The 27,345-nt window shown below is 41.0% G+C and overlaps 1 protein-coding gene across 2 annotated transcripts in view; it reads left to right on the top strand.

Annotated features, from left to right (window-relative positions):
• The window catches only part of PLAGL1 (PLAG1 like zinc finger 1), a 49,738-nt gene extending 22,569 nt beyond the window's left edge, over window positions 1-27,169 (top strand). The window contains exons 1-7 of one of the 2 annotated variants that reach the window (XM_030499877.1): window positions 12,091-12,159; window positions 12,516-12,612; window positions 13,241-13,353; window positions 15,666-15,815; window positions 18,747-18,866; window positions 20,347-20,843; window positions 21,226-27,169. In XM_030499877.1, the coding sequence (XP_030355737.1) occupies window positions 15,726-15,815; window positions 18,747-18,866; window positions 20,347-20,843; window positions 21,226-22,492 (1,974 nt within the window). In that variant the 5' untranslated portion in view covers window positions 12,091-12,159; window positions 12,516-12,612; window positions 13,241-13,353; window positions 15,666-15,725 and the 3' untranslated portion in view covers window positions 22,493-27,169. Of the gene's footprint in view, window positions 1-12,003; window positions 12,160-12,515; window positions 12,613-13,240; window positions 13,354-15,665; window positions 15,816-18,746; window positions 18,867-20,346; window positions 20,844-21,225 lie in introns of those variants that run through there. The other variant, XM_030499875.1, reaches the window with a different exon arrangement.
• The last annotated feature ends 176 nt before the right edge of the window (window positions 27,170-27,345 follow it).

The raw sequence follows: 27,345 nt of genomic DNA, 5'->3' as shown, positions 1-27,345 counted from the left end.
AGGAGGTGGGTCTTTGATCTCTTTGTTGTAGCTGCTCCCTGGGAATTTGCTGAAATCAATGCCCTGTTTTCCTGAAGAAATGAATGGCTATGCCTAACTAGCTTTGTGAAGCGCTGGGGAATTCACCGCTTCTGTTTATTGACAGCTGAAAAGGAGCACATGGTGCTGAATGGGTCCTCCTGGGGAAACAAAACAGACTGGGGTTAGACTTAGTTGAACACAGGGGCATTTGGAAAAGTCTGCCGAAGGAGGATGGCACGGCTCCTGCCACCTTACGCTAGCATAGCCTGTATTTTTACTGAAAATGCCATTTTAAATAAGGTAAGGATTGTTTTAATTTCCCATATGTAGTGTGATTGTGAAATGTTTGCATTTCTGTTCTCGAGTGCAAAAACAATGTTTGAATTGTATTGTGTCATGGGAAACACCTAAGTGACTCTTGTGCTGTTTCCAGGCTCAGTCTGTGTTGATTAGTACTTTATCTGATGGTGATTAATCAATCTGAAAATTAATAATTTGGTATTGCAATCAGGTCCTGAATATCAGTCATTTGTGTAGGCTATTATATTAAATTTTTTATGTCTTTAAGAATCAGCCAAATTGCATCAGATGATTTCTTGACTGATACAAATTGCTGTGTTAGGACTTACACACAAGGCAGTGACTAACAAGCGGGCCTGTCTGGCAGAAAATCAGGGAATCTAAAATCCCTTGAAATGTAAGAATGTATTTCCAAACCTCTGTTTCTATACATAAATTCAAGGCAAGATATAGACTTGCTGTTATGCTGGCTGGTTTTAGATGTACAGATTTTTGTAAAGACAGCAAAGAATAGCAAGAGGAGGATGATAATGAAGAAGCAGTGTTTTCTTCGTGCGAGTCCAGAACAGTTTATCAGACCAAAGGAATTTGGTGTGTAATTCATATGTAAATTTTCTACTGAAAACAGGAGAACAAATCGCCAGTTTCTATATTAGTTTCTGTGGTGACTGAAGAAAAATATTCCTGAGCTCATGCAGCTACTATTTTCAGGTGTGGTCCACTTACGACTGCAGGAAAAAAAGTTAAGTAATGTCATTCCTTCCTTTGTCAGTTTTAAGGGCAAGCTTTGAACAGAATAATTTCCGTTGTGCTGCCTTATTCTTACAAGGCAGCAGAAATTGCTGGGCTTGTGTTGCAAACCTGATTAAAAGTGTCTGTGCATGCATGCAGTTGTTTGAAAACTCTTGAGTAGTCCCCTAATTTCAGGGCAAGGGCTTGGGAAGTTTCATGTTATTTCAGAGTAGTTTGTGTTCCTTAGTCTGGCATTTTTTCATTGAGTGACTTTGAGCTAGTAATTGTACTAGTTTTGTCTCATTTTGTGCTTCTCTGCAGCAGGTAGCTTATCTGTTTTTCTTGCAAGTATTTGGGCTCTATATGCAAACATGCTTTCTTCGGGATATTTTGTGATCCTAAAAATGAAAATACATTGCTTAACTGTAGAGAGTCAACATTTTTGCTTGTGCCTTCTGCCTTCAAGTTTCCAAGATTTTCAGAGGGAAAAGCAAAAAAAGCAAATGCATTTATGGTTTTGACAAAGATGTAAAAACACTGAACTTAAGCAGGCTGATATTGGTGTTTGTGGGCTCTGTTGCAAGTATTGTTATCCCGATGTGTTAGGAGGAGGTTTTGACCTCACTTACGTGTATTTATATGTGACAGACATTGGAAGCTGCTCACATTTAAAGCTAATTTAAAGTTAACATTTAAGTTGGAAAGGAGATACATTAGAGCATTAATCTAGATGTCTTATGAAAATGTTGACTGGTGAGGGCTTCTGAAAGGTCGAAATGGCATGAATAGAAAAGAATTATGGTTGTGGAAAACTCAGTTGATCAGAGTGTTTTTAATTAGTATAATGGAGAAGAAAGTAGATGATTCATGTGTGACACAGAAGGTGGCATTTGTTCTCCCTTACTTGGGTGATAAGGCAGGGCAGAGTGTGTTATATTTAACTCATGTGGAAGGAAGTACATGGGGGTGTTTTGGCAAGACAGTTTTCCCTTTGCCTCTTCTAACATGAAGGATCTTTATAAAACATGAATATCATCGTGACCTATTGGCAATGTTGAAGTGGGAGGAGAATATTATAATTGATTTCCAGCCAATAGAGTAAGATATACCAAATACAAAGTGGGATGTGTGATCATACACATCTCTAAGTAAATATGTATATTAAGTGACCAAGGTTATACAAATACATATCTGAGGAATGGTGCATTTCTCCCAAGGTGATGCCTTTACCATCTGATGATCTCATTCTTCGAGCTAGGAAAGTATGAAAATGGGAACAAATTCTTTGCAATTTTGCTTCACAAGGTTGCTTCTTAGATTCTAGTAACAGAGACCACTGTTGATTTTATTTTTGTGACTTTTGTAAATAGTTTAAAGAAACTACAAATTAATCAGAAACATAGATGAAGTGTTGGATTTTACTTAATCTCTAACTGAGATTCTCAATAGGAGAATAAATAGGTCTTTATGGACATACATTATAATCTGTATTTAGAGTGCTTCATCTGCAGAAAAGAGCTGCATTTTTTTCTAAACCCACAAATTTTTCTAACTTTCAGATGTAATTTGCCAGTAATAGTCTATACTCACATATTTTGTCATTCTCTGTTTTAGAGAACTAGGCTCAAGGCTGTCCTTACACCTGAGAAGAACAGTTATTGTAAGGGAAATGTACTATACTGCTGCCTAATTTGTTGCTGCCAGTTTTATTACCTTTTCTTAATTTATTAAAGAAGCTCAGGTGGACATAATTTCTTTTGTACAGTATCAGTCAAGACATTAGATAATTATCTTATAGTTCCCATTTAAAATCTTTAGAGCAGAAAAAAGTATATGTTAGATCACAGGAATGAAAGAACAAGTAAATGGAAACACAGATGACAGTTGCATGTGTGAGTATGTTTTTCACAAAGACAAACTTTTATGTCTGTTCAGCAGCAGAGCTCTCCAATGCCTATGGTTTTGTTTTTGAAAGAGAAATCACTTTATGCCCTAAAAGAGGAGAATAACTTAACGGGATCATAAAGGTTAAGGATGAGAGTCTCCTACCCATTTTGTTCCCAGAGAAGCTGGGAATCAAGCATCCTTTTCGTGTTGGAAATTAGGAAAGTAATAACAGAAGTTGTTGGCTATGTCCTCTGTTACGAAGGTGATGCATATTAAGAACTAAAGCTGTTCTGCTAAGCTGTTAATGACCCTTTGTTTACAAAAAATCAATGCTTTTAAAAGAAGACTCCTACATTTCAGTGTTTTAAATATATGCTTTAGGTTTCATTAGTCAAAAAAACCCACACCAAAACCCAACTCTTTTTTTTTGTGTTCTCTTGGGTGAATTGGAATACCAGTAGGAGGTTTGGACGCTTCACTGTGAAAGCTAAGTGATTTTCCAGTTTTATTCAGACTTAGTTTCCACTGAATGTAATATGGATTGGAGTGTTCCTTCAGGATTGACCCTCCAAGGTCTCAGCCGCCACCAGTCCTAAGTTCCGTAATACTCACTTCTCCACACAAACTTAATTCTTTCATAATATGGCTACTCACACATCAATAGAGATGAGTGTAGGGACTTCTTCCTGCAGAAGCAAGTCCCATGGTTTTTACATTGTACTTTTATTCCCAGTAGCTGTAGCTTGCTCTATTTAGTTGTAACTGCCTCTGAGGACCTCAAGTTCTCCAGCCAGGGAGACAGCATCTCTTCGCTCTGTCGTGCCAGGCTTCCTCATTGCCATATCTGAGAGTAAACTAATGTTTCCTTCTCCAAAGCTTGTCTACATGCCTGGTTCTTTCTACCAGTAAGCTGCTGGAAGTATATCCCAGCCACTGGCATCTTTCCTGGGAAACTTCCTGCACGTCCATGTTGGAAGTTGTGTCCCAAGTGGAAGAGCAAGTAACTAAGGAGGGGTGGCTTTGCCACTGAACCTTCCACTGGTCTCCTCCACATGACATCTGAACTTGGTGGCCAGTAACAACCAAGTTCAGTGAAAGAGAGACCCAGTCTAAGGTTCCCTTTTAAGGGAATGTTGCAAGGGTTGGAAATATTTCAATTAATACTAAGCATTAGTCATTGCAATTGCTGCACTTTGTTTATCAGAATTGAAACTGTGGTGTTGACCTGTCATGAATAAAATTGTTGACTGTATTAATGCACTTGATATGGTGTGTGTGGCTGCTTGCGTGTGTATTTATAAATACATACATTTAGCAAGACATGTGCTTGGGGGGTTTTCTGCTAGAACAAAGATGGAAGATTCTGGTGTCTATGTTAAATTGCAGCAGTAGCATTTACATTACCCACTAAAAGGTCTGACACTAAAATAAATCAACTGGCCTGCCAAAAACCTCACAAAAAAAGTGCATGAGACCAGTTAAAGCTACTTTTGCTGTGGGAGGTGAAACGTGCAGTGGGAGATGTAGATTAGGAGATGCAACACGTGGGAGCTACAGGGTGCTTATGAGCAGTTTGAATATGACTTTCTTGATGGCTGTCTGTATTTCTGTGGACAGAGGGATTTTAGTTTTGCTGCCTGCAGTATGGAAGCAGGGCAGTTTGGACAGTGCTAGTGAAGACCTAAAGCAAGAAGGTGTCACAGGCAAGGAGCCACAGTCTTGCGCCAGGACCAGCTGCTGGAGGAGATGAGCGGTGTAACAGGAAGGCTTGGCTCTCAGGAAGCTTTTGCTGGGCGTTTTGTAGGACCAGGCTATGCTGACTGAGGGGGGATGTTTCTCATAAAAAACAGTAGTTGTTTCAGTGAATTTGCTGTTAACCTCCTTTGTGGTTTCTGGATCTAATTTTGTATGACTTCATGCTAAGCCAGGGGAGGGAGAGAAGGAATTAAAAAAAACGCTGAAAAATCAAACTGCATTTTTCAGTTTGATTGCTTGAAATGTATTCAGCTTTCAGCAATGAGAGAAGTTGCTTTGTTCACACTGATTAGAAGCTATTACATGTAAACTATGGGAAGTGACTTCACATGAACTATGCTCATTATGCATATGGCTTCTGATAGGAACCAAATCCCATGTGGTATACCAGAAATGTGACACGTACATTCTAGTCCCAAGAATAACCAGAAAAAGATTATTCTTAAAATTAGCTTTCAATCAAGCAGTCAGTGCTTTGATCTCAATTCTTTTTTAATGAATGAACCTACCAAGAACACACACCTATGTACTTTCCTTGCTGTTTGGTTCGTTGCTTGGTTTTGTTTTCTTTTTTATTTCTCTTAGTTTGCAGGAAAGTCTTAGAAGTTCCTGCCGTTTCAGGTGTTCAAACAGGGAAGGTAACTTTGGTTTTCCTCCTAGCTGCGAAGTTTGTAAGATACATCAGAGTACCACAGGTATCCTGCCTCACAGGCTTGTGGGAACCTGCCGAAGCTGCTGTGTGCAGTCACACTGCTGAATTTCACAGCCTGGCTGTGCTCCTTGAGACTTCTCTTAACTGTTCTGCTCCCAAGATTTGCTAGACGGTAAGGAGCACAGCAGAAAGCCTCACTGGAATTGGTGGGAGGGTGACTTTTTATGGGAAGCTGGTTAAATTCCTTCTGGCTATGCCTGTTCTAGTATTTCATGGTCCAAGCAAAAAACTTAGGGCAAAAAATGTGCTCCACTGTCATCAACTACTCCCTATTAGGAACTAGTAATGAATCCTAGTTGTTGCTATCTTTTATATGTTTGTATAACAAATAGTCTTAGAATTCTGAAGAGTTTACATACTGGAACTTGGGTCTGCCAGGAAAATGCATTCGTGCTTTGCATTAGATTTCTTTAGAGTTAGATAAGTGCTGAGCCTCCCTTCTAGAGGCATCCTTCCATAAGAACAGATCCTGTGCTGGACAGGATCATACTGCTACGAGGCAGGAGCGAGTGCCTTGATGGATGGTCTCCCAGTGCTGAAGACCCAAGGATGTACCCTCCCTCTGAATCTTCTTTCCTCTTGGGAACAAAGGTAGGGGACGATGGAGGTGAGGGGAAGTGTCACTGCAGAGCAGCATCTGGGTCAAGATGCCTAAGGGCTGGGCTTGCCTGCAGTGCTTGGTCCCAGTTTTAGGGAATTAGCTTGACCTGCTGGTCTGACTGAATGTATAGGGTGACAGTAAGGCATGTTTGCTGTTTTATTTATCTGTTTCTGTCTCCAAATATAGTAAGTTTTTAAGTTTTACATTTCAATAGAATGGGATCATATTCCTATGAATATGTTTAATGTTAAGAATGATTGTTGGAATGTTTGCGACATTCCTACCTACTGTTCTCCTCCCTGGGGAGAATGGGCCCCAAAAGAGGCATAGGTGTTTACTCGCAGGGTGCTGTTCACCCCTGCACAGGACCAGGACTCCTCCTCCCTCTCTGCTGCTTTTCAGGCACTCTGGTCCACTTGCCTGCGAGTCCAGGGATGGCAGTTGGCAGCACAAGGCTCCAGCAGCATGTCCCACAGCGTTTGTGCTGTTGCCACCAGGTAGAGACTTAAGGGTCCCTGTGTGTCGAAGACGTGGGAATTCACCACTTAAATATACTGAAAATTTCCCCCTCAATCGCTTAGGAATAAATCTCTGGTTCCCTCTCCCCCCCCCCCTCCCCTTTTTTTTACCCCGTTTGGTTTGGGGGTGTGTGTGTTATTTTGGGTGTGGAAAATACAGTACCTGCTTCCCAAAGAATACGCTGTGTGGTGTATGAAAGTGCAAGTTTTCAGTCGTTGCAGTTATGACTGCAATGTCAGCCTGGAGTATGGTTTCCTGATCTATTTATCTTTTATTTTTTTCCATGCAGAGCTGAGCAGTTGTAACTCTCTGCTAATACAAGGTTTTGTTGTATGACATAGAAGAGACATGAAAAGGAGATGCTGATTTTTATGTTGGACTAGGGATCATTTTTTACAGTTAAAAAGTGAAGATCAGTCAGTAGAAAATTGAACATGACAAAATATCAGAAGTTAATGGGATTTGAATACAATTACTCTGAAATCTGTGAATTATAACAAGTTCTGTTTTACTATAATATAAATAGGATGAATTATTAATCAAGTTAAGAGCTTCAGCCTCTTTGTAAATGCACTTTGCACATGAAACTTGGGGACATGTAAGGCTTCTTTCATAAACATTTTTTACAGAGGAAATGTAGCCGTGGCCCACAATAATGGGAAAATAACTTGGGATCAACTGTTTGCTAATTGAGTACTTTGAATTTTTGTGCCAAATAAATTGTATTGTAGGACAAGGTTTTCAAGCTTTTCCAGCAAGAAATGCTGCAGAACAAACCACAGGGCAGGGAAACCTCATGTACCTTTGTGTAAGAAGAACCGAGACCGGCATACTGCACATGTAATGTATTTTAGATAGAAAACATCCACAGGATATTTTTGCAGCATTCCTCTTCATGAAAGCTAATGGAGCAGTACACTTTTACTCTGGGATAAATTACTGTTGTTTTCTATGCAAATCTTATGATTGTAATTAGTCTAGGATTTGGACTGCTGTGTACACCAATCTTTGTTCCCTTTGTGCATGGGATCTAATTCTAGCACTGCAAACCAGCAGCAAATATTGAGCGCTGCTCAGCCAACAATCATTTGTTGCGGGGCATCTTTGCTCGAAGTCGATGTTTTAAAAGGAATGATTTAACTCTGCCTTCACAGGGCATGTAAATTGTACTGCAGGCATCTTGTTGGCTGCTGAAGTGTTCAGGTGCTGTAAGTCTTGTTTGAAAGCAGAGGTTGGAGAAAATGCAGGGCTGCCTGACAGGCATCTAGTTTTTAGCATTGGGTTTTAAAAAGTGGTGTTCTGCTACGGATTGGTTGAGGAGCTGGTGGTATGTTCGAGCTATCACGACAGTGATTGCAGTTCCTAGTATGGCTATGTATAGCTCCTGTTATCTCTGCAGCCGGACTTTGTGTAACCGCAGCCTGTGGCTCCTTGCCCACGCTAATGAGCTCTCCCCAAGGCTGGGCTTGTGCCTGTGGGGTGGCACCGTGCTCCGACCGCGCTGCTGTTTTGGAAACGTGACTTTGTTAACTGTGCTCGAGTCCAGCCTGCCCGAGCTGCCGCACAAGGTTGGCTACTGCTGGCCACGGGAGCTTGTCCCCGTGCAGCGTGGCCGGCCCCAGAGCCAGCTGGAGGACGAGGCAAGCTGTAGTCTGCAGCAAAGGAGAGCTATCAGCAAGACCTAGACCTGGACTGGGGGGAAGCGCCAGCATAGTGAGGACGGTACAGGTGAGCCACACTCACAGCCCGTTCTTATCCCTGGGAACACGGCTGAAGTGTTTTGGTCAGCCCATGTGGTGGGAGTGCATCCTGCATGCAGCGGGTACCAGGCTGGGGACGTACAGGAGATGTACCCTTTTCTTGGCCTGTCCAGCCAGGGCATGAGCAGGGGTAGCAAGCTGGGATGTACAGGAGATGTACTCTTCTCTTAGCCTGTTTGCAGGGTATGAGCACCTTGTCCATGCAATAAAGTGGTGATTGCACACCCGCAACCTGGTCGGAGTCTGCACCTGCACCCGTGCTGGGCTCTTCTGTACATGCGCCTCCCCACCGCTGCAGTGGAGTTCAGCAAAATAAAAATCTTACCAGCTACAAGGTCTGTTAACTTGTGTAGTTGTATCTACAGATAGGTAAAAAAAAGCGTTATTTGGAACTTTTTCCAGAATCATTGCAAAGACATAGCGAAAGAATGAAGAAATACCCTCTAGGGGACAATATAGCACTGCTGCTTTAAAGATATAGTAAATGACACGATCTGTTTCTTAACAGCTTGTAACTCCTGTGAATCCCGTTTATTTCTTTTTGTTGCCTGCTCATCTAAATCACAGCAAAGTAGAGGAACGGGGAAAGTTTTAGTTTTTCTTGCATGCTTGCACGTTATCAAGTATTCCTGTAAACATGATATTGAATCCATTAATTTTGTTTGTGTAAATGCAACTTAAGCAAGGAAACTGTAAAAGCATCAACAAAAAGCAGGAAAAACCTTCTTCACAGGAGGTGATTTTTCTAACCAAGTGTATTTAATTCCTAGTGCTAATACAGCAAAGTGTGTGTTGTTTCCATAGCTGGATGCACCATATGTCAGAACAGGTTAGAGTATGTTCTGAGGCTGTTGTTGAAAAAATTACGTTTTGCTTAAGCAGCCTAGTTAAAAGGAGATATAAGATCTGTATGAGCTTTGCAAACCAGTGCCATGCTGCAGCTATGATAATGCATACATTCTTCACCAACGGCATCTGTAGTTTAGCATTCAAATACAAAGGATTGTGACTTGGTCTGTAATTGCCTCTGAGGAAGAATGTGAACTTGGCAGTTTTCTGTTAGTTCAGGGGGAAGAAATTACAAAGACCCCCATTAGCCACGGTAGTCCCTGAAGTTATCCTTAGGATAACTATCCTGTGCTTCTGGTACACCTGGCAATTTTTAGTGTGCAGTAAATTCAGAGTCAGGATATTAACATGCTGGTGTGGGGACAGAAATGCTGTGTAGTGAATGTAATCCTGGGATGCCTGTTAAATAGCTAAATCATCTAGTTATCTTCACATCACATGTAATGAAACGTAGAAAATCCTCAAACAAGCCTTAGGCAGTTCTGGATATTTCAAGGTGCTGCACAGTGATGCCAGGTCAGAATCCCAAGCTGTACTAGCAAGTTGCTTAAAAAAACACTTCCAGCTCTTTTCATTCAGTGCTAGCTGATGGCTTCCTCAGGCCAGTGAAGTGTGCCACCTGGAGAGCCATATTTGTGGCCACTAAGCTCAGTGGCACGCTCTGCACCCGTTTGGATTCAAAGCAATCCCTGATTTTGGAGGAGTTCCTCCCAAGCACCTAAACCGCATGAATCATTTCAGACCTTACATCCTGGCTCCGGAGGTACAAGGTGGGTTTGCTGGTGGGGCACAAGTGCCTAATTTGGATGCCAGTTCAAGAGAGACCCTTTTTCCCTGCTTTCCCTTTCCAGCCTTTCAGTGAGCTTCCCACCCCAGGGCGGCTGGAAGGTTTGCTCAGGAGCTCTGTAGTGATGAATCACAGAGGCATGGCATGGATTGATAAGGTCGTGTACTTTCTGATTAGATACATCCTCTCTTGAACAGCGGTTCTTTGTCTCCATTTTACTTTTGGTAATGTTTTTCGGCAGTTTGCATATAACAGCTCTCCAAGCAGGAGCTGTTTGACTTGAGACAAAGTTGCTATTATTCTAGGTAAGCTCAGGAAGCCATCATAGTTTTGTTGCCCTCAGAAGACATAGATTGATGGGAATTTATTTAAAAGCCAATTAAGTTAGATCACCAAGAAAGTTTTTCTTTTCTTGCAGCTTTGCTGTAAAGGACTTTCAGGTATATAAACCAGTGTGTAACAAGAAAAATCTGCCTTGCAGCTGTATCGTTTATTTTTTGTGCATCTTAAGTGATGGCTGTGGAGTGCAATGTTCTTTATCTGTAGCACTAGCAAAAAAAAAAATCACATATTTCAGCTATTCATAGTGCAGGTGTGCAGTCTGGGAGCCATGGCAAAAGAAAACTATTACATGGTTCCCAAATTATTGAAAACTATGGAGTGCTGCAGTGCCTGCAGCCAGACCAACATGCAAGTCTTCCTCCTCATTTAGAATTGATGGAGAGCCCAAAGCATTCAGTAGGAACGCTTCAGGCTTATTTGGGGAGATTTTGGACTGGGCTCTTGAGGCATGTAATTTAGTCAAGTGGCTCCTTGTGTGTACAAACTGAAGCCTTTTCGAGCTAACCTGAATATGGCATTTGTGGTGCTACTGTGCTTTCTTGAAGACCATCTCCGATGTCTCTCTAGGCAGTGTCTCATGAGCCCTTACACTTCTCTTGACCTCTCTTTAGCTATAAGCCCCTGTCTGCAGTGAAGCCTCACCTCTCCTGCCACTGTCTCTGCTACAGTGTCCCATGGCTCCCTTGGACTCTCTTGGGCTCTTCTGGCTCCCCTCCTCTGCTCCTTATTGTTGCTTACTGAATAGACTTGCTCAGCAGAGTTTTCAGAAGTAAAACAAAATGAAGTAGTCATGGATGACCAATATCAGCTGTTCCTTTTAAAGCATTGTTGGCTCGCTGGTTTGGTTTCTACTGTCTATAAAAAGGTTTTGTGCAAGAAGTCCCCTTTTTCCCATCGCCCTGTGTGACACCAGTGCCAGGATGACCTTCTGCTGGAGAGTCTCATTGCTCAGTTGTGTTGCTGCTCCGTATGAGTTTCCCTGGCAACCACTTTGAGCTACACTGAACCAAAAATACCTCACTGTGCTGGGGGAAAATCAGTTTGCAGACATGTATTTCTCATTAATGACTTCTCTGGATGGTTCGTGTGTTTGGCCTGCAGATGTCATTATTGTGAACCAATGGCTGGGAGATGCAGCGTGCCGCTTCTGCTTACTTCCACAGGCAGCACAGTTTATGAGAAGGCTGCCCTTGCGTGATTGTCAACTGAGTTGTCACTGTAAGACTCATCGTACTCATTTTTCATGGTACAATAAGGTTCTTGTCTTCTATTGAGAATGGTATGTGCAAGCTCACAAAGTCACAGTGATCTTTCTTGGACTCCTTGGATCTCTGCAAATTACCTTGGTTATTTCTTGCAACTTTGCCCTTCTTATTTCCATATAAACGTATGTACCTCGATTTATAGGTGTGCGTGCTGCAAGCTCCGGCTTTGCTGCCATCCTAGTCTCCAAAGGCATGGCTTGTGACACTTCCAAATGAACATGTGTATAAATCTTTGGAGGTCAGGACCCACCAATTTGCACAGAAGAGAATGCACAAACTCGAGGTGTTATTTCAAACCTTCCTAGTTCAGTTTTGGCTTGCAGATAGTCTTTTCACTACCTAATGCAGAACAGTGGTGTGAAGAAAAGCGTTGGTAATTCCAGATGTGTTCTCAAGCTGACAGAATTAGAAGAGGCTAAATTGGAGAGCAGTATGTCATTTTTAGTAACAGGTTCTCTTTTCTGGATTTGTAGGGTGTGAGGATTGCGGTAAAAGCCTTATAGGAGAATGCAAACTCCACGGACCACTCATCAGGGCTAAAGACAGGGTTATTCCCAGCCGAGCCCGTCTCACCCTACCTCATTACCTCACTTTGCGAGTGTTGGAGCTACGAGCTGGAAACCAGCAGAGTAAGTATTTTAGCTCTTTTTCCCCACATTTGAGAAAGAGGAGGCAAAAGGACTAACACTGGCTTGTTTTCATGAATAACTCAAGTCATAATCATTGGGTATTAACAGTACGAAGACTACTTTGTTTTCAGCTGAGGAAAGCTAAAGCTCACATTCAGCTACTGGTTTTTTATGACTGACTTCTAGTAACTTCAATGCAGTGATGAAGGCTGATGGTAGGACGTTAGCCAGACCTGATGTGACATTTAGGTGTGAGCAGTTAGCCCTGTTCAGTCAATACAAGTTTAATGAATGTTGAATTTGTATCTAGTTATAGCATGCACTATTACATTTATTTTTTTTTTCTTTTTCCCAAGCATGCAAAACAAGAAAGAGTATTCAATAAGAGGTCAGAATCAAAATGGTAAATAGCATCCCTCATCCACCCCCTGCAAACTCAAAAGAACACAGCGGGTTAGTTTACCTTTTGCACCATCTTCAGTTCATATTCTACAATGACTGTTGTTTCCTTAAGAGGGCAGCGCAATTTGAATGCCCACACTTGAACATGGGAACATCATCTTTAGTGTGCAGATTTTCCAAAGCTACCTGTGTAAAATTAGTCCTTCCTAGATTGTGATTCAGAAAGAGAATGACAAGATGCCTATTGTGTCACACCACTGATATTAGGCAGGGGAATAACTAGAATGATTAACGTGACTAATGTCATGTTTTTATAAATTCTCTCCACTCATACTGGGAGAGAGCAACCTCAAATTATGCCAACAAGCAGAGCACTATGATAACATCGGCTTTTAGATTGGGCAGTATCAACACATTCATGTTACGTACTCACTTTAATATCCTGTCGTGATTTTAGGCACTTCTGTATTCAGTGTAATGCACGTTTTAAAAAAGCTCTGTGCGTATTTAAATCCTTTTTAGATTCTTTCCATTAGAATTATTTACCTGGGTTATTTGTCTAGAAGAAGAATTCATGTGTTCTGCACTAGTGTGTTTATCCATTTTCACAACTGTAAATGTACAAGAAATAGTTTGTTATCTGTATGTTAATATTAGACTGATCTTTTTTTATTCACAGTCCTTGGAGTATTTGCAAAGAAAGTAATACAGAAGAGAACACAGTTTGGTCCTTATGTTGGTCAACTGTCTACAAAACTGACCTGCTATGATGAGAGCAGGCTAGTCCTGCAGGTAAAAACCCAGTGACTTGCTATGAAGTGTGTATGTGTCTTTAACAGTTCATATTCACGTATTTTAACCAGTTCTTATTCATGTCACTTAACCATTCCATTTGCTGTCTGATTTAGTTGATGAATTGTACTTCTGATCTGTATGTATGAATGCAAGTCACATTACTGGACGGCACAGCGTAACGTGAAGTACCAAAATGTTATATTGTGTTTTCTAGAAGTTTGCCTTCCTGCTTTCTAGTTTTACCACTTTCAGAGTGATTTATCTCTCAGTCTAACAGCTCTTGATAAACTTTTCACAGAGCATGGCTACTGAAAGTATCCAAGGATAGTACTGTCTGCCCAGATAAAACAAAAGGATTTATGCTTAACACCATATCACTGGGAGGGTTAAGCTTATTCACTGAGTTAGCAATAGTGGCAGAAATATATGCCAAGACACCTGCTTAATAGGGAGGAACAGTGCAGGGATGGGGAAACACTTTTTAATGATGTGATTATATATAAACTTTGACACACAGTGCACTAACTCAGTTTATTTAGTTAGGTTGTCATTTGGGCTGGTACCATCCGTTGCTGCATGTGCAGATACTGATCATCTCATCTGGAATGTGACACTGTTGTTTGTACTTTATCCAGCACAAACAATGGCCTCTCAGGACCAACCTAGCTTGGACATATCTACATGCACATGGTTTCCCACATGAATTCCTTGGGAGTGATACTTGATCGTAATCCTCTAGACCCATTTTTGCATTTTGCTGCATGAGGTCATGCCTGGGCACACCTCTCTGTCATACAGTAAATCTGTGGTCAAGCCACAGCCTCCGTCAGGACTGCATTTCGAATCAGGCCCTCTCACTCCCTGAGGAGAGAGGGACCAGCAGCAGCTGTCCTGTGACATGCTTTATGCCTTCATTTAAGCTTTCTTCAGAAGCTTGGGAGTGGAAAACACTGTGTGTTGTGGAGGAAGGCATAGATACAGATACTTCTGTAATTCCATTTGAGAGCAAAAGTAATAGCTTCAGTAACCGCCCTAAACTTCATTTGCTCGTGGAAGTCATGTGAACGGTCTTCCAGGAAAGTAACACTATCCTGCTGTGGGATTTTCATGGCATGTTGACACCAGAGAGGATTTATTCTTCTCCATAACTAAATTTCTTCTGTCTTTTTATGAGACACTTTTAATTCTTATGTAAAATTAAACATACTTCTGTACCAAGCAGAAACTAGTACTTCTCTTTCTGCAGAAAATGTACTTCTCTAACCAGCTTGAGAGCATGGATGAGCTAAGCACCCAGTTCCTTCCTCTTCACCAAGCCATTGTAAACCACACCCTATCCTCTATCAGTCAGCAGCGTTTGCTTAAAAGTATACAGTGATAAGCATAGCTCTGGTTGATGAATGGACTGTTTCTTCAGAAGAGAAGAGTCCAGTGTTCCTACATGACAGCAGTGGCTGCCTTGATTCCTCCTAGCAGCATTTTGAGTATGTGACCAAACTTGAACAGGCACGTGTCTTCATCGGACACATGATGAAGTTTGATAAAATAGTACCCAGAAGCAATGGAAATACAACAGGTTTTTTTGCAATTAATTGCTCAGTTATGTGGTTGGTAGAACAGATCCATGCTGTGCCAACATCTGTTGTGCAGCTTCAGCTGTCCATGTTCAAGACTATATTGCAGAAAAGCAATTGCCTTGTATGAGGTTGGGAGCATTTGTCTCGGAGATGCAATGTCTTGGAAAGGAATCTCAAAGAATGAAGTAAAGCAAAAAAACATCTTTCTGGCACAATTGTTCATTTGTATTTACTTTTACATTATTAAGGGGAAAAAGAGAAGACTGTTAAAATACCATTATATTGTAGGCTACCTCTCTGGGCTTATTACACAAGTTATACAATTGTTCCATGCAAAATGTAGCGTTAATACAGCATTGAAGTTTGAGATTATCAAGTACTCAGGAAGTACATTAAGGCATAAAGCTTATCTTTCTACCTGCCTGCACTTAGTTCTTATAATACTATCTTTGTATAACACAAAAATGATGAAATATAAACTGGAAATACATACAAAAGCACACAGTTATTTTAGTAGTTGGGTGCTCAGCAGGTATTCATTCTTCACTTTCTTTTCCACTCGGTATTCTTTAAGAGTGATCTATTTCAAAACAACCACGATTTCAAAGGACGTTTGACCAAGACAGGGTAAATAACTGATAACCGTGATTCCGAGTTAAAGAAAACTAATGTGCCTCTGTGCAGGGCTTGGTTTTATCATGTTCTTTGTCCTGTCCTCTCCCTTTGTTTCAGGTGTTGAAAGATGGAGGGAAGTACTTTCTGGACACTCCCAATGAAGACTGTGGAAACTGGATGATGTTTGTCCGGCTAGCCCGGAACCAAGAAGAACAGACCCTTGTGGCTTATCAGCACTGTGGAGAAGTCTACTTCACAACTGTTAAGGTAATTAAACCCGTATTGCTTCAGCCATCATCCAAATGGAAATTTGTAGACGAAGTTTCTGAAAGGCTAACACTTTTACAGATGAAAGATTGATTGTATTCTAAGTGGATCTTTATTACATACCACCTTTTACATCACTTAATCTGTAGTAAAGCAAGCAGCGTATGGCATTTTCCAGTAAAAGTTGGTGGGTACTTGCTGTTGTGGGCAGTGAAGAAAGCAAGCAGAGGGAAATGGAAATATAATTTGTGATGGCAGTGTTTAAACATGAATGTTGTAAAGTTCTTCAGTTCCAGATACGTACATAGTGAGATTATCTAGCATTGTTACGTTCAACAGTACTTCATCCTGGAAAGAACAAACACATTCCTTTATTACATTTTGGATACATATTCCGAGCACATTACCAGATGCTCAGGAACAGGTGCTGAGTAGAATCTTTACGTGCTATTTTCTGTGCTCATTAAATCTGAAGACTTAACTGCAGAACTTACTGCAATATCGCTGTGAAATGATCGGTTTATGCTAGAGATTCTAAACTGTGTCTTTGAGGAGATAGAACAAAGTATTCTGTGTTTATAAAAGACAATGGAACAAAAAGTCTTGTGTTTTGTTGTTTTGGCTACTTTCTCAGGCAAAGTTTGTTTTAATCAGAACTTACTCTTTTGTAACTTACAGTTTCCAGTATAATTTAAACACTATTGATCCAGCTCTCTGCTGACTTAAGCAGAACTCTGCTCACTGTCATTAATGGAGAGTTGCATCCTGACATGCATACTGACATGAAGAGTATCTTAGGATGAGGAATATGTCTTGGAACCCTTACTGTGCTGTGTATCATAGGGAATTACTTGTGGTTTGTTTCTTCTAAGTCTCAGTACCGCTCATGGTGCTGTGGCATCCTGCAGATTCTGTCCTGGTCAGTGAAAGTGATAGGCTTTTGCTACACTTAGGCACACCCTGCTGGTCATAGCATGAGCCTGCCTTGGGGTTGCTTATGAAGGTATCTTCTTAAAATACTTCGAATAAAGTCTGCTAAGTTGGCAGCAGTGGGGCTCCTCTCCCAACTGTTTTTACAAAGAAATGGGATTTTAGTGACATGAAACTGCAGCTACAAAAGCATACGTGTAAGTGACATGCTAACAGGACCATTAGCGTACTTGCTGAACTAATGACTGCAGTCCCTAGAAATAAGTACTTTTAAAAAGTGTAGAATTTTAAGAAGGTAAAAATCATCTGCAGTCATTTAAGCCTGATCACAGGAGAGTTTTGCATGGGCACTGCCGTTGCTTTCTCTTAATGTCACAGGTGAGACAGAGAAAATGACAACTTGCCGTGGATTCAGATACTGGTATTTAATCTCAGTTTTACTGAGATCAGAGCTTTTACCTTACACTGATGCACTTGCTCTCTCTCCAAAATCGCATTGTCTAGGTCTCAGCTTCCTACGGGGGAGATCACTGCTAGTCGAGGAATGTTGGGCAGAAAGTCATGACAGCATCATGCTGTACAGCTGTTTGTAGGTACCAGTCTCAGGGGTCACTGGCCAAGGTCCTGGGGCACCTCCAGGCATTTGTCTCTGCAGAGCAAACACAGGCTTGGTTTCTCCATCTAAATAGACTATATGCAGGAGCGCAATGAATGATCAGCCTCCTAGTTAGAGGTGGCTCTGCCTCTTTTATTGAGTGGAGGATTCAGCACATACCATTTCTATTTAGGCCAGGTGTTAATCAAAACTTACAACCAACCCATATTGGTTGTAGTTGGCAAGCAGGCTTGTGCTTGGGAGTTCAAAGTTCAGTTTTTGACATTAAACACACAATTACCTGTCATTTGTCAGCATTCACAATCAAAGTTGTCTTTCACCTACCACACTTACCCAACACCAATGGTATAAAATAAGTGCATTTTAAGATGTTGTATTTCTCATGTGGAATAAGACTCAACTGTTCTCCTTCCACATTAGTTTGTTCTTTTCAGTGGCACAAGTTTAGTTTAGTTAAAATAAAACTACAAGTACAGTGCAGATGGGCTCTACCCCTGTTGCAACAGTGTTGGTTTTTATTATAGATTAAGAAAATAGTGTACAGGGCCATGGAGTCATATAAATCATGACCCCAAAGTTAGTTCTCTCCTTTGCTTTTAAATAACTAATAGGCCAGTGAGTGTAATCACTCCTCTCTTTTTCTGTTTGCTGTATTATTGACTGAAAGTATTTGTCAGAGGAGGTCATAGTCCAGTCCAAGGAAAGATTTGGGCAGGCATGACTGAATGGGAGACTGCAGGTTATGGGCTCCCTTAGTCCTGTAGGCAAAGGCTTTAGTGAAAAGAGGGCAGAAGTACAACAAAGTACATGCATAGTGAGCCTGACACATTAGAGCTAGTGCATGGAAACATGCAAATTTCACTTGCAGTCCACATATTGATCTGCACTGCATCCATGCTCAGTGAGTGCAGCATAACCCAGAGGCATCCAAGCTGTTGTGCATTCATGATGCATTTTTCCTTTGCCTGTACCCTGTAATTATGTCCAGTGGGCTTCTACACAGCAAGGAATAGGCACAGGATATTGTTTGGAAAGGTCGCTGGATGCCTGGACATCACAAATACATTTCCAACCTAATTGATTCTGTGATCTCACTGAGCAAAGGTCATGAGGGCTGAGGCACCCCCTCCTGCTGCTCTCCCTCAAAATCTGTACGTATGCATTTCTGCTTTTAGAACCTGTGAAAGTGACAAACCCTAGGGGATAGCAATGCTCAAAAAGTGCTTAAATCTTGAAACTAAGTTATCAATAATTTAAACAGATTAAAAGAGTGCACTTTGGGTAAGGACACCAAATTCCCACATTCCCACCCCTCCAATCTTGAGTATTATTTGGTGTAGGAAAACTGACACAAGTAAACATGTTCTATTTTCTTCCATTCACAGCCAATTGAACCCCACACGGAATTGAAAGTATGGTATGCTGCCGATTATGCCAAATTTATGGAAGCTTCTGCAGTCTTCATTAAAGAAGAATCTGATGTCTGTCCTTTGCCTCCAGTAGCAGTAAGTACCCATAATCTGCATACAAGCCATCACCAGACATAGTAAATTATGATTTATTTACATGCTTTCTCTGTTTATGTAACTCAGGTAATGCTAAGGTAGACCACAAAGCCAAGAGCAATTTTAACCAAACAGCTACTCAGAGAAAGGCTACTCTTCCTGTGTTTGTAATCCAACGGAGCCATTAGATGTAGCCAGAAGTAAGTGGGATGTGTTGGAAAGACTAATTTGTAGATAACCAAGCTGTCCAGCCTCAGACTTCTTTCATCAGGTTGCCTTTGTTATGGTTTGTCCAGATGGTCAGATCATGCACTGATTATTTCAGTCTTTCTTTTGCTATAACTTTTCTAATCCCAATACCTTCCCGTCGTATGACAGTAGGAATCCTTAAACTGATAGGAAAAATTTGTTAAGTGTTGAAAATTTGGTCATGAAGACGGATGCCTAAGCTAGAAGGAAATGTTAAACAGGGAATACAAATGAACCAGGAATTCAGAGGTGTTACAGGAAGGGAAGTAACCCCCTTGCTGCTTTCATGTATGAGGCCCAGAGAGAAGGTGTAGGAGAGCCACAGCATCAGACATGGAGAAGAGAGAGGAGGGCTCAATCTGTAATTACAGACAGAGTGGACATAGACTCACCATGCTCTCCAGAGCAAGATAGCCCAAAAGCAAGGGAAAGAAATACAGTTTATGAGAAGGTTATGTAAAAGAGAGACAGCTAAGAAAGTACACGGTCATGTATTAATTTGAAGTATATTTCATCACTGACTAGGCATTTTTTTTAATTGTTTTTCATTGGAATTTTGAGAATGTCAATATTTTAAAGTGAATTCAGCTGAATCCAGTATAACTCATTTTCCACAGAAATAATACTTCCAAATCATGCACTGCTTGCCAAAAAACAGTAATGCCTCTAAGTCAGGATAGGCTTGAGATGCACAAACCAAAGGTGTTTCTTGTCGAATTTAAGGAAGTCTGTCCTGGAGACATTGACCATTGCTGTCTAGTAAACCATGGAGTCAGCCAAAAACATAGGGAAATCCTGTATGGCTAAACTACATTTGTGTGCAGTACCCCACCCAGTTCATGTATGGTTGCAACAGCAGATAAATTGCATCAGTCTAAGGATAAAGTACAATTTGTAACTGCTTTTATGAGTAATTCCATAAAAGAAACAAATGTAGAGACTCTGAAATTCAGTAGGCACAGATAAACAAAGGTGAAGGACTCAGGACTGTTACAGTAAACACTAAACAAAACCATGGAAATTGGTATTTAGCCAACCATATTTTTTTTCCCTTTGAGTTTGTAGACTCCTAGAGAGAACCCATTTCCAGTTGAACAGCTGTGTGGTAGTATATTGAAGTAAGTATCACCAAGGACAACAAGTCTTGGGAAAGCCCAGGAGAAGATGAGAAGTGAGAATATGACCTTTCCATAGGATGGCTAATAAAGACCTGTTTCTGTTCTCATTGCAGAAAGAGCCCGCAGACCCTTGGATATGCTCCAGCTGTGGAGGCACTTTCCCAACTTTTGCTTTGCTGGAATCTCACCAGTGCATCCATAAAGACCGAGTCCTTACTACCAGGATCAGACCACCAAATAAACTGGGACCCATAAAAGCAAAAAGCAAACTCAAAGGGAAACTGAGAGGAGCTGCATTAGGCAAAAGCATTGCTCAGTGCTTTGGGACCATTTCCTGTTCCTCTGCTGCAAAGCTTAGCTGTGCCAGCTCAGGAAGCCCTTGTGATGCCCTTGTGAGGCTTATACCTAAATGGAGAAACGGCCGGTCTTCACTGTTGAAGGGAAGAGAAGTGAAGCAGCCAGACAGTTACCCTTGCCGACTCTGTGGGAAGATATTCGATTCCATTAACAAGCTCAGAGTCCACACTTACGTGCACAAAGCGGAGCGCCCCTACAAGTGTTCACAGCACGGATGCACAAAAGCCTTCATTTCCAGATATAAACTGCTCAGGTACAGCTCTGAAGGCAGTCCTTTTCTGATGGGGTTGTGAGGAAAAAAACAAGGACATCTTTTTACTTTGGGGTGTCCTAGTGACAGTTAATCCCTGAGTTCCAGTTTTTATTATTCCTGGTTTGGTAGAATTGGAGAAAACTGAATAGCAATTGTGGCGGCTACTCAGTAAGATTATGTTGATCAGTTTTAACCTACTCTGCTTTCACACCTTCCTTCTCCCCCCAAAAAAGTTAGGCTATTACTAATAATCTGATAACTTGTGAAAATGCCTTTCTTCAAGAGTGCCAGTTTTTTCAAGTCTTAAAGCTGCAAGAGTAAAGGTACTAGACTAAATGTAAATGCAGATAACTTTTGTTGTTTATTTTTTTTTTTGCCTTAGGCACTCAGCCATTCATTCTCCGCAGAAATCTCACCAGTGTGGCTACTGTGAAAAGACCTTTCACAGGAAAGACCATCTAAAGAATCACCTTCAGACTCATGACCCTAACAAGATGGCCTTCAAGTGTGAAGAGTGTGGCAAGAAGTACAACACCAAGCTAGGCTACAAGAGACACTTGGCTCTTCATGCAGCCACCAGTGGGGACCTTACTTGTAGGGTATGTGCCCAGGAGTTTGGTGGTACTGAAGTTTTGTTGGAACACCTCAAAAGCCATGCAGGGAGACCAACTGGGAATACAAAAGAAAAGAAACATAAGTGTGACCATTGTGAGCGTCACTTCTACACCCGTAAAGATGTGCGGCGTCACATGGTAGTTCATACAGGCTGCAAAGACTTTCTGTGCCAGTTTTGTGCCCAGAGGTTTGGGCGGAAAGACCACTTGACTCGCCATACTAGGAAGACCCATCCACAAGAACTGCTGAAGAGCAGGCTGCAGAATGGTGACTCGGTGGGTCTCCTTGATCAGCTTTTTCCACTAAGACTGAAACAAGATGCCAGCATACTGTCCTCTTTTCCTGAAAGTGTCTCTGTGCAGAATGGGATTTTGAATAGTTCAGAATCAGGGGAATACACTCTTCATTCCCAGCCAAGCTTACCAACTGCCCTTCCTCTTGAATCTTCTCCTGATTTGCAAAGGATGGGCTGTGCAGACAGCCTTCCAGCTGTCCATACCACACCATGCTCAACAGCCGTTCCTACCAACCTGAACCTGCATCAGCCTAATAAATACGACCCTAGTTCTACCTCATTTGCAGCAGGACCCCTCAAAAATCTACCAATAAAAGTGGATGTTAAAGGTTATAATGTGCATCTTCTTGAGGACCTGCCATTAACAGAACCTCAATCTCTCCACAAAATCAGTCTGGAAGAAGCTTCCTCAGGGCCTGTAGGGGATACTAACAAGTACCCAGTGCACAAGGAGACAGAGGCAGCAGCTGAAACTACGAGCCTGCCTTTCATGGATCTCACTCATGTGATGAGTTTCTGGCAGCTCCCACCAGCTGACAACCAGAACACCACTGGGGACATCACAATGGCATTTGGTCCAGAGGAACCATTACACAGGCTGAATGGTCTTGGCCAACAGCAAGGTCTTCAGCTAGCAACTGGCGGGATGGCCATAAACCAGCTGCATAATCTTCCTCGCTCCTTTCCATCCACTACAAATTCTGTCACGTTGCCTCATTTTCATCATGCCTTCAAATAACTATCACCATGGTTTGAGGGGTTTTTTTCCTTCTTTTTTTTTAAGACTGCGCTTCTTACTTAAATCTGTTAGGATGGGGTGGTTACGGTTTTGTTTTGTTTTTAAGAAAAACTGCCCCAAAATGTTTTCAAACCATGTTATGAACATGGCTGGTAGTCAAATTCAGGATGTTAATAAACAAGAAGCTCTATTTTTCATACGACTATTAGTTTTTTAGCATATTATGACAGTAGTAGAACTAACCTATTTCCTTCAACACCCTCTATATTTTTGTTTCTTACCTTTCACACAAACAGCTGAATAAGTATCTTCAGTGATAGCAAAGCATTGTAACAGGCACAATAAACCTATGGCTGCTGCAGTAGGATAAATAGGGTTAGGGTGAATGGGAAGAAGGGGGAAATCACAGAAAAATTATTTTAATGAGCTGTAAATCACAGCGTATTTATACACATGGCAAACGGAACAATCGATTTATCAACATCCCATAGATTTCTGTTAAGCATTTAATTACTGAACTTGATGAATCTTTAGTTCAAATCAGAATCATCCCAAGAGTAAATCTTACCTCCTTGTTCCACTTTTTTTAAATGAAGAAGATCACTTTTGTGATTATGCTTGACTAGACTTTGTTTTCTGAAGCACACTTCAGCTGTGTGCATCATCTCCTGCATTTTTTTCCCTAGGGCTGGAAATAACTACCACTTCTGTATGACTGGGTAAGAACTAACGTCTTGTATACGTGCAGTTGTCAGAATGGGAAGATAATTTTCTCAAAGGTTAGAGCAAAACATAAATTTCCACAGGAGCAGAATCTGGCAAGATATCAGACACTGTGCTCTCTCTCTCTTTTGTAAATCACTTAAGCATTTGCTTAAATTGAAGCATCTGTTATCCCATTGGGTCAAGAGTTTGATTTAACACTCAATAAAAAAATAACGCTTCCTACCTAAGGGGCCTGCATTCACCTTTTGTTGATAAAAATGGCCTTTCTTTAGTCTGGGAAATGATTATTAATCATAGCCATCTGAAATGTGGATTCCTTCATGGAAAGCCAACCCTGGCCTAGGGCAGCCTGCACCCAAGCAGGATCTCTGTGGGGCCAGGGACAGATCCACGCAGAAAGATTGTGGTAGTGAGCTGACACCAGCCCCTGTTTGAAACCGGGTTATGAACCTGCCTCACAAGTATCGCCTGAAATTAGTAGGCGTGATAATAGTTGAGGCCAGTTTAATCACAGGGAGTTTGCTCAGTAGCAGTGGGACAGCTGGAGTTGGGCTTCCAGCCTTTGTTTCTTCCATACGACAGGGACTTTGTTTTCTGGGGTGAATTGTCCGTGTACAGTTCCAGTTGACTCTGTGTGGGTGTGACAGTCCTATCACCTGATGCGTGAACTAGTAAAAGCTGCAAAAGTCATACCTGCCAGTAGATGACATTAAAAACAAACAACAACAACAAAGTCCCACAAACCAACCAAACTCTTCTCAGTGAACTTTCTTGCCAAACCCATTATTATAAAAAAATATAAAAATAATCCTGGTTTTAGTGGATAATGCAGTTACTAAATGGATTCTGTTGCAGCCAAAACAGACAGAATTTCTGAATCAGAGTAAATTCTCAAACCCCAACAGCTACTCTTCCATTAAATCAAGAAAGAGTTAATAGTACCTAATGATCATTACAAATACAGCGTGAAGCAAGTGTGTTCTTTTCTCCCCCCATTAATCACAGGAATATTTCCAGACAGCTTCAAATAAAAAATGCTTTTTAAATGATTGCTGTTAATGAACTACAGTGACATTGTACATGAACTACGATGATCTGAATATTCTTACAGTTTTATCAATTCTTGGATTAAGGAAATGTTGTATTACTGCAGTTCATGCGAGAGTGTGTTCTTCAGAGACACTGCTGAGGGGTATTTTTTGTTATGAAAATTTTTGGCATAAGGCAAACCAGAAGGAATTTTAAAATCATTCTTGTAATAACAGCAGGAGGAAGAGCAGGTGCTGCACAGTCATGCCCAGTTAGCAGTGATTTAAATTAGAAGTTCCAGAATAGGGGGAAAATGGTTGCAAACAATGTTAAATGCACATTCTACAGCTAGGCTTACATTGTCATCAGGAGTTGGAAAGTTGTGTGTATATTCCCTTAATGCATTGTTTTCCTTGTTCATGTAAATTGAATTCACTTGGCTTCATCCAAGCTCATGTACTTGTAAAAAAACCAGATAACAAATACAACAAAAAACCCCACAAGTTCTGTAGCACTGCTTGATCATATACTATTAATAGACATTTGTCATTTTGGTTTGTGCTTCTGTAAGAGGTGTAACTAATTACAGAAATACTTGTCTTTGAATTAAAATGTGATGTTAAGAAGAAAATGTCATGCAAACACTGAGCTGTAGCCGGGTGCCTGAGCTCTGAGCTGCTAAGGGAGGTACTGCTGCCTCATGATGTGTTGGTGAGAGATGCTTATCATATGTAACTACAGGTTAAAAACCAAGTCTCATTCAAGTAAAAAGAAAATAACCTCTTTGATATTAAAATGCTTAGGAAGCACTCGATGGTGTCTACACAGATGCAAACCTTAAATGTGTAATAGTGCTGCTTTATCCCTTCAGTCCATTCAAATTTCTTTTTCCAATTCTTGATATTATAAATGCAGAGGAAGCTGATGATGTCTCATCACAAAGGAAGTTATTTCAAAAGGTTAGGTTTGCATAAAAATGGTTTTGTTTCAAAATTCTCAAAACTCAGAAGATCCTACTTCAAAGTAGGGCTGGACTTTCTTATAGGTTTTATTAGGGGGACTTCTGTGAGCATTTTTGGGAGGCCAGCAGTAGCTGAGGCTCAAGAATGCTTTTTTTCCTGGGCAAACAAATACTTTGGGCTCAATAGACCTTCCTGTTGTGCGCCTGAATATCTCACTGGTGAAAGAGCAATAGTTTGCTTTTTTGCAATAGTTTGTTTGGGTTTTTTTTGCATAGGCATAGTGGTGCTAAAGAAGAGGTGAGGAGACAGCAGCAAGCCTGTACCAGCTCTCCCTGGACTCACCTGAGGTGTCCCAAGAGGATGGGGCTGCAGCAGGCAGGCAGGCAGGCATGGCTTCAGGCAGTGACAGTGGAGAAGGTAGCAGGAGCTGCAAGACATCTGTCTGGTGGCACTGCCTTTGGCTCACACAGGGCTGTGACAGCACCAGTGTGGGGAGAGGCAGCCAGGGACATGGTAGAGGAAGAAGGCAGTGCAGCCAGTGGCCTGTCCTTTCTCCTCCTTGGCACATTCCTCCTCCAAATGGGAGGGGAAGATGGAAGGGCAGAGGGCTGGCGCGGGGAATGAACCATAGATTAGCAGCTGAGAGGCAGAACAGAAAGATCTGACTCACACCCTCACGGAGATAAAAATACTCTTGTACCTGAACTCTGCTTGAAAAATCTGTAGAAGTGGAGCAACAGGTGGTGGTTAACAACGGAATTACTATAATCAAATCATACCATAAAATAGCAAAACTTAATAAACATTTGGTCTCATGCAAAAAAAAAAAATCTACTCATTTTGTATTAAAAAAAAAAAAGCCATGTAAACCTGCTGAAATAAGGAGTTAAAATTATACGACATAAAACAAAAGACTCTGCAGCCTCTATGTAAACACAAGTATTGCTAGTGTTCAGTTCCCATCCCCTATCAAAAACTATGTTCAGTTCTTTTTCCTTCAGTTTTATTTTCCAACTGTTGCTGTTGGGACTCCCTTTTCTTAACCAGTGAGTCGCTGTTAGTTCCAGAGTTTTTCCACAGCCTGTCAGAAATAGGAGGGTGTGTTCTATGTATTAATGATTGATTCATTTTCTCCTAACAGACTTTTTAAGTACCGTCCTTCAACGCAGCATTCCCGCCACTGTCAGATACTGGAAAATGAGCTGTCAAATCAGACACTAATTCACACAGACAGAAAATAATGGGAGAACAACAACTACTACAGTAAAACTTGGTTTAACTTTTCAGGATTCATTTAGTTGGTTGTAAAAGAAAGCAATTATGATAATATTGCACAGGATAGTTCGGGGGTTTTTCCTCTTCTTCCTGTATTGAATAAAAGGCTAAGCACTGCTTTAATATATTTGGCCTAATTTCGTGCCTGCTGTTTCTAAGAAGTCTAGCTGTAGGAGTTAAACTTACTTCAGTGTCATCCTTCCTGTATTTATCTGATCACTATTAGCTATAGCCTGAGTAGAGTTTAATTAAACTCTGTAAAGTCTGGTATTATTTATTATTGCTGTGTCTGACTACTTTTCATCTTCATTTACTTCATAAACATTTAATAGGCAAGAAAATTCCTTATGGATTTTAATTGAAAGCCTTATTGGAAATTGTTGGGCTAAAAAAACCCCCAACCTGTTGTAACATTGAGAGTTTATGCAAGGTGATCCAAGGCTGGTAATGGATCAGGTGGCCAAAAAACAAGGCGGCATCTGCCTCCACAACATTTCTATCTATCTTATCAATGAATTTCTGAAAGCAATTGACGTTTTTAATGCAAAAATGAGATTTGGTTTTAGTCTGAACTTGAAGTGCTTTGAAGCTGATGGACAGCATACATGGCCATTTATCACTTACCAATCACTATCATTTATTGTTTACTGGAAGATTCTATTAAATACATACATGAAATTAAAAAGTGTTCATTTGTCTTGTTCAATATATCAAAGTAGAGCATTAGAGGGAAAAAAAATAATCACATGATTCTGGATCTCCCTACATTTTCTTAAAACCATTGGATGAACCAGTGGCAATATCCATCCCCTTTGTAGGCAATCAGTTAATTACATTTTAGCAACTGATACAGATAATCTC

This window comes from Strigops habroptila, chromosome 10, assembly GCF_004027225.2.
Source record: "Strigops habroptila isolate Jane chromosome 10, bStrHab1.2.pri, whole genome shotgun sequence".
NCBI classification, from domain to species: domain Eukaryota; kingdom Metazoa; phylum Chordata; class Aves; order Psittaciformes; family Psittacidae; genus Strigops; species Strigops habroptila.
This window is presented reverse-complemented; position numbering and strand designations above follow the sequence as displayed.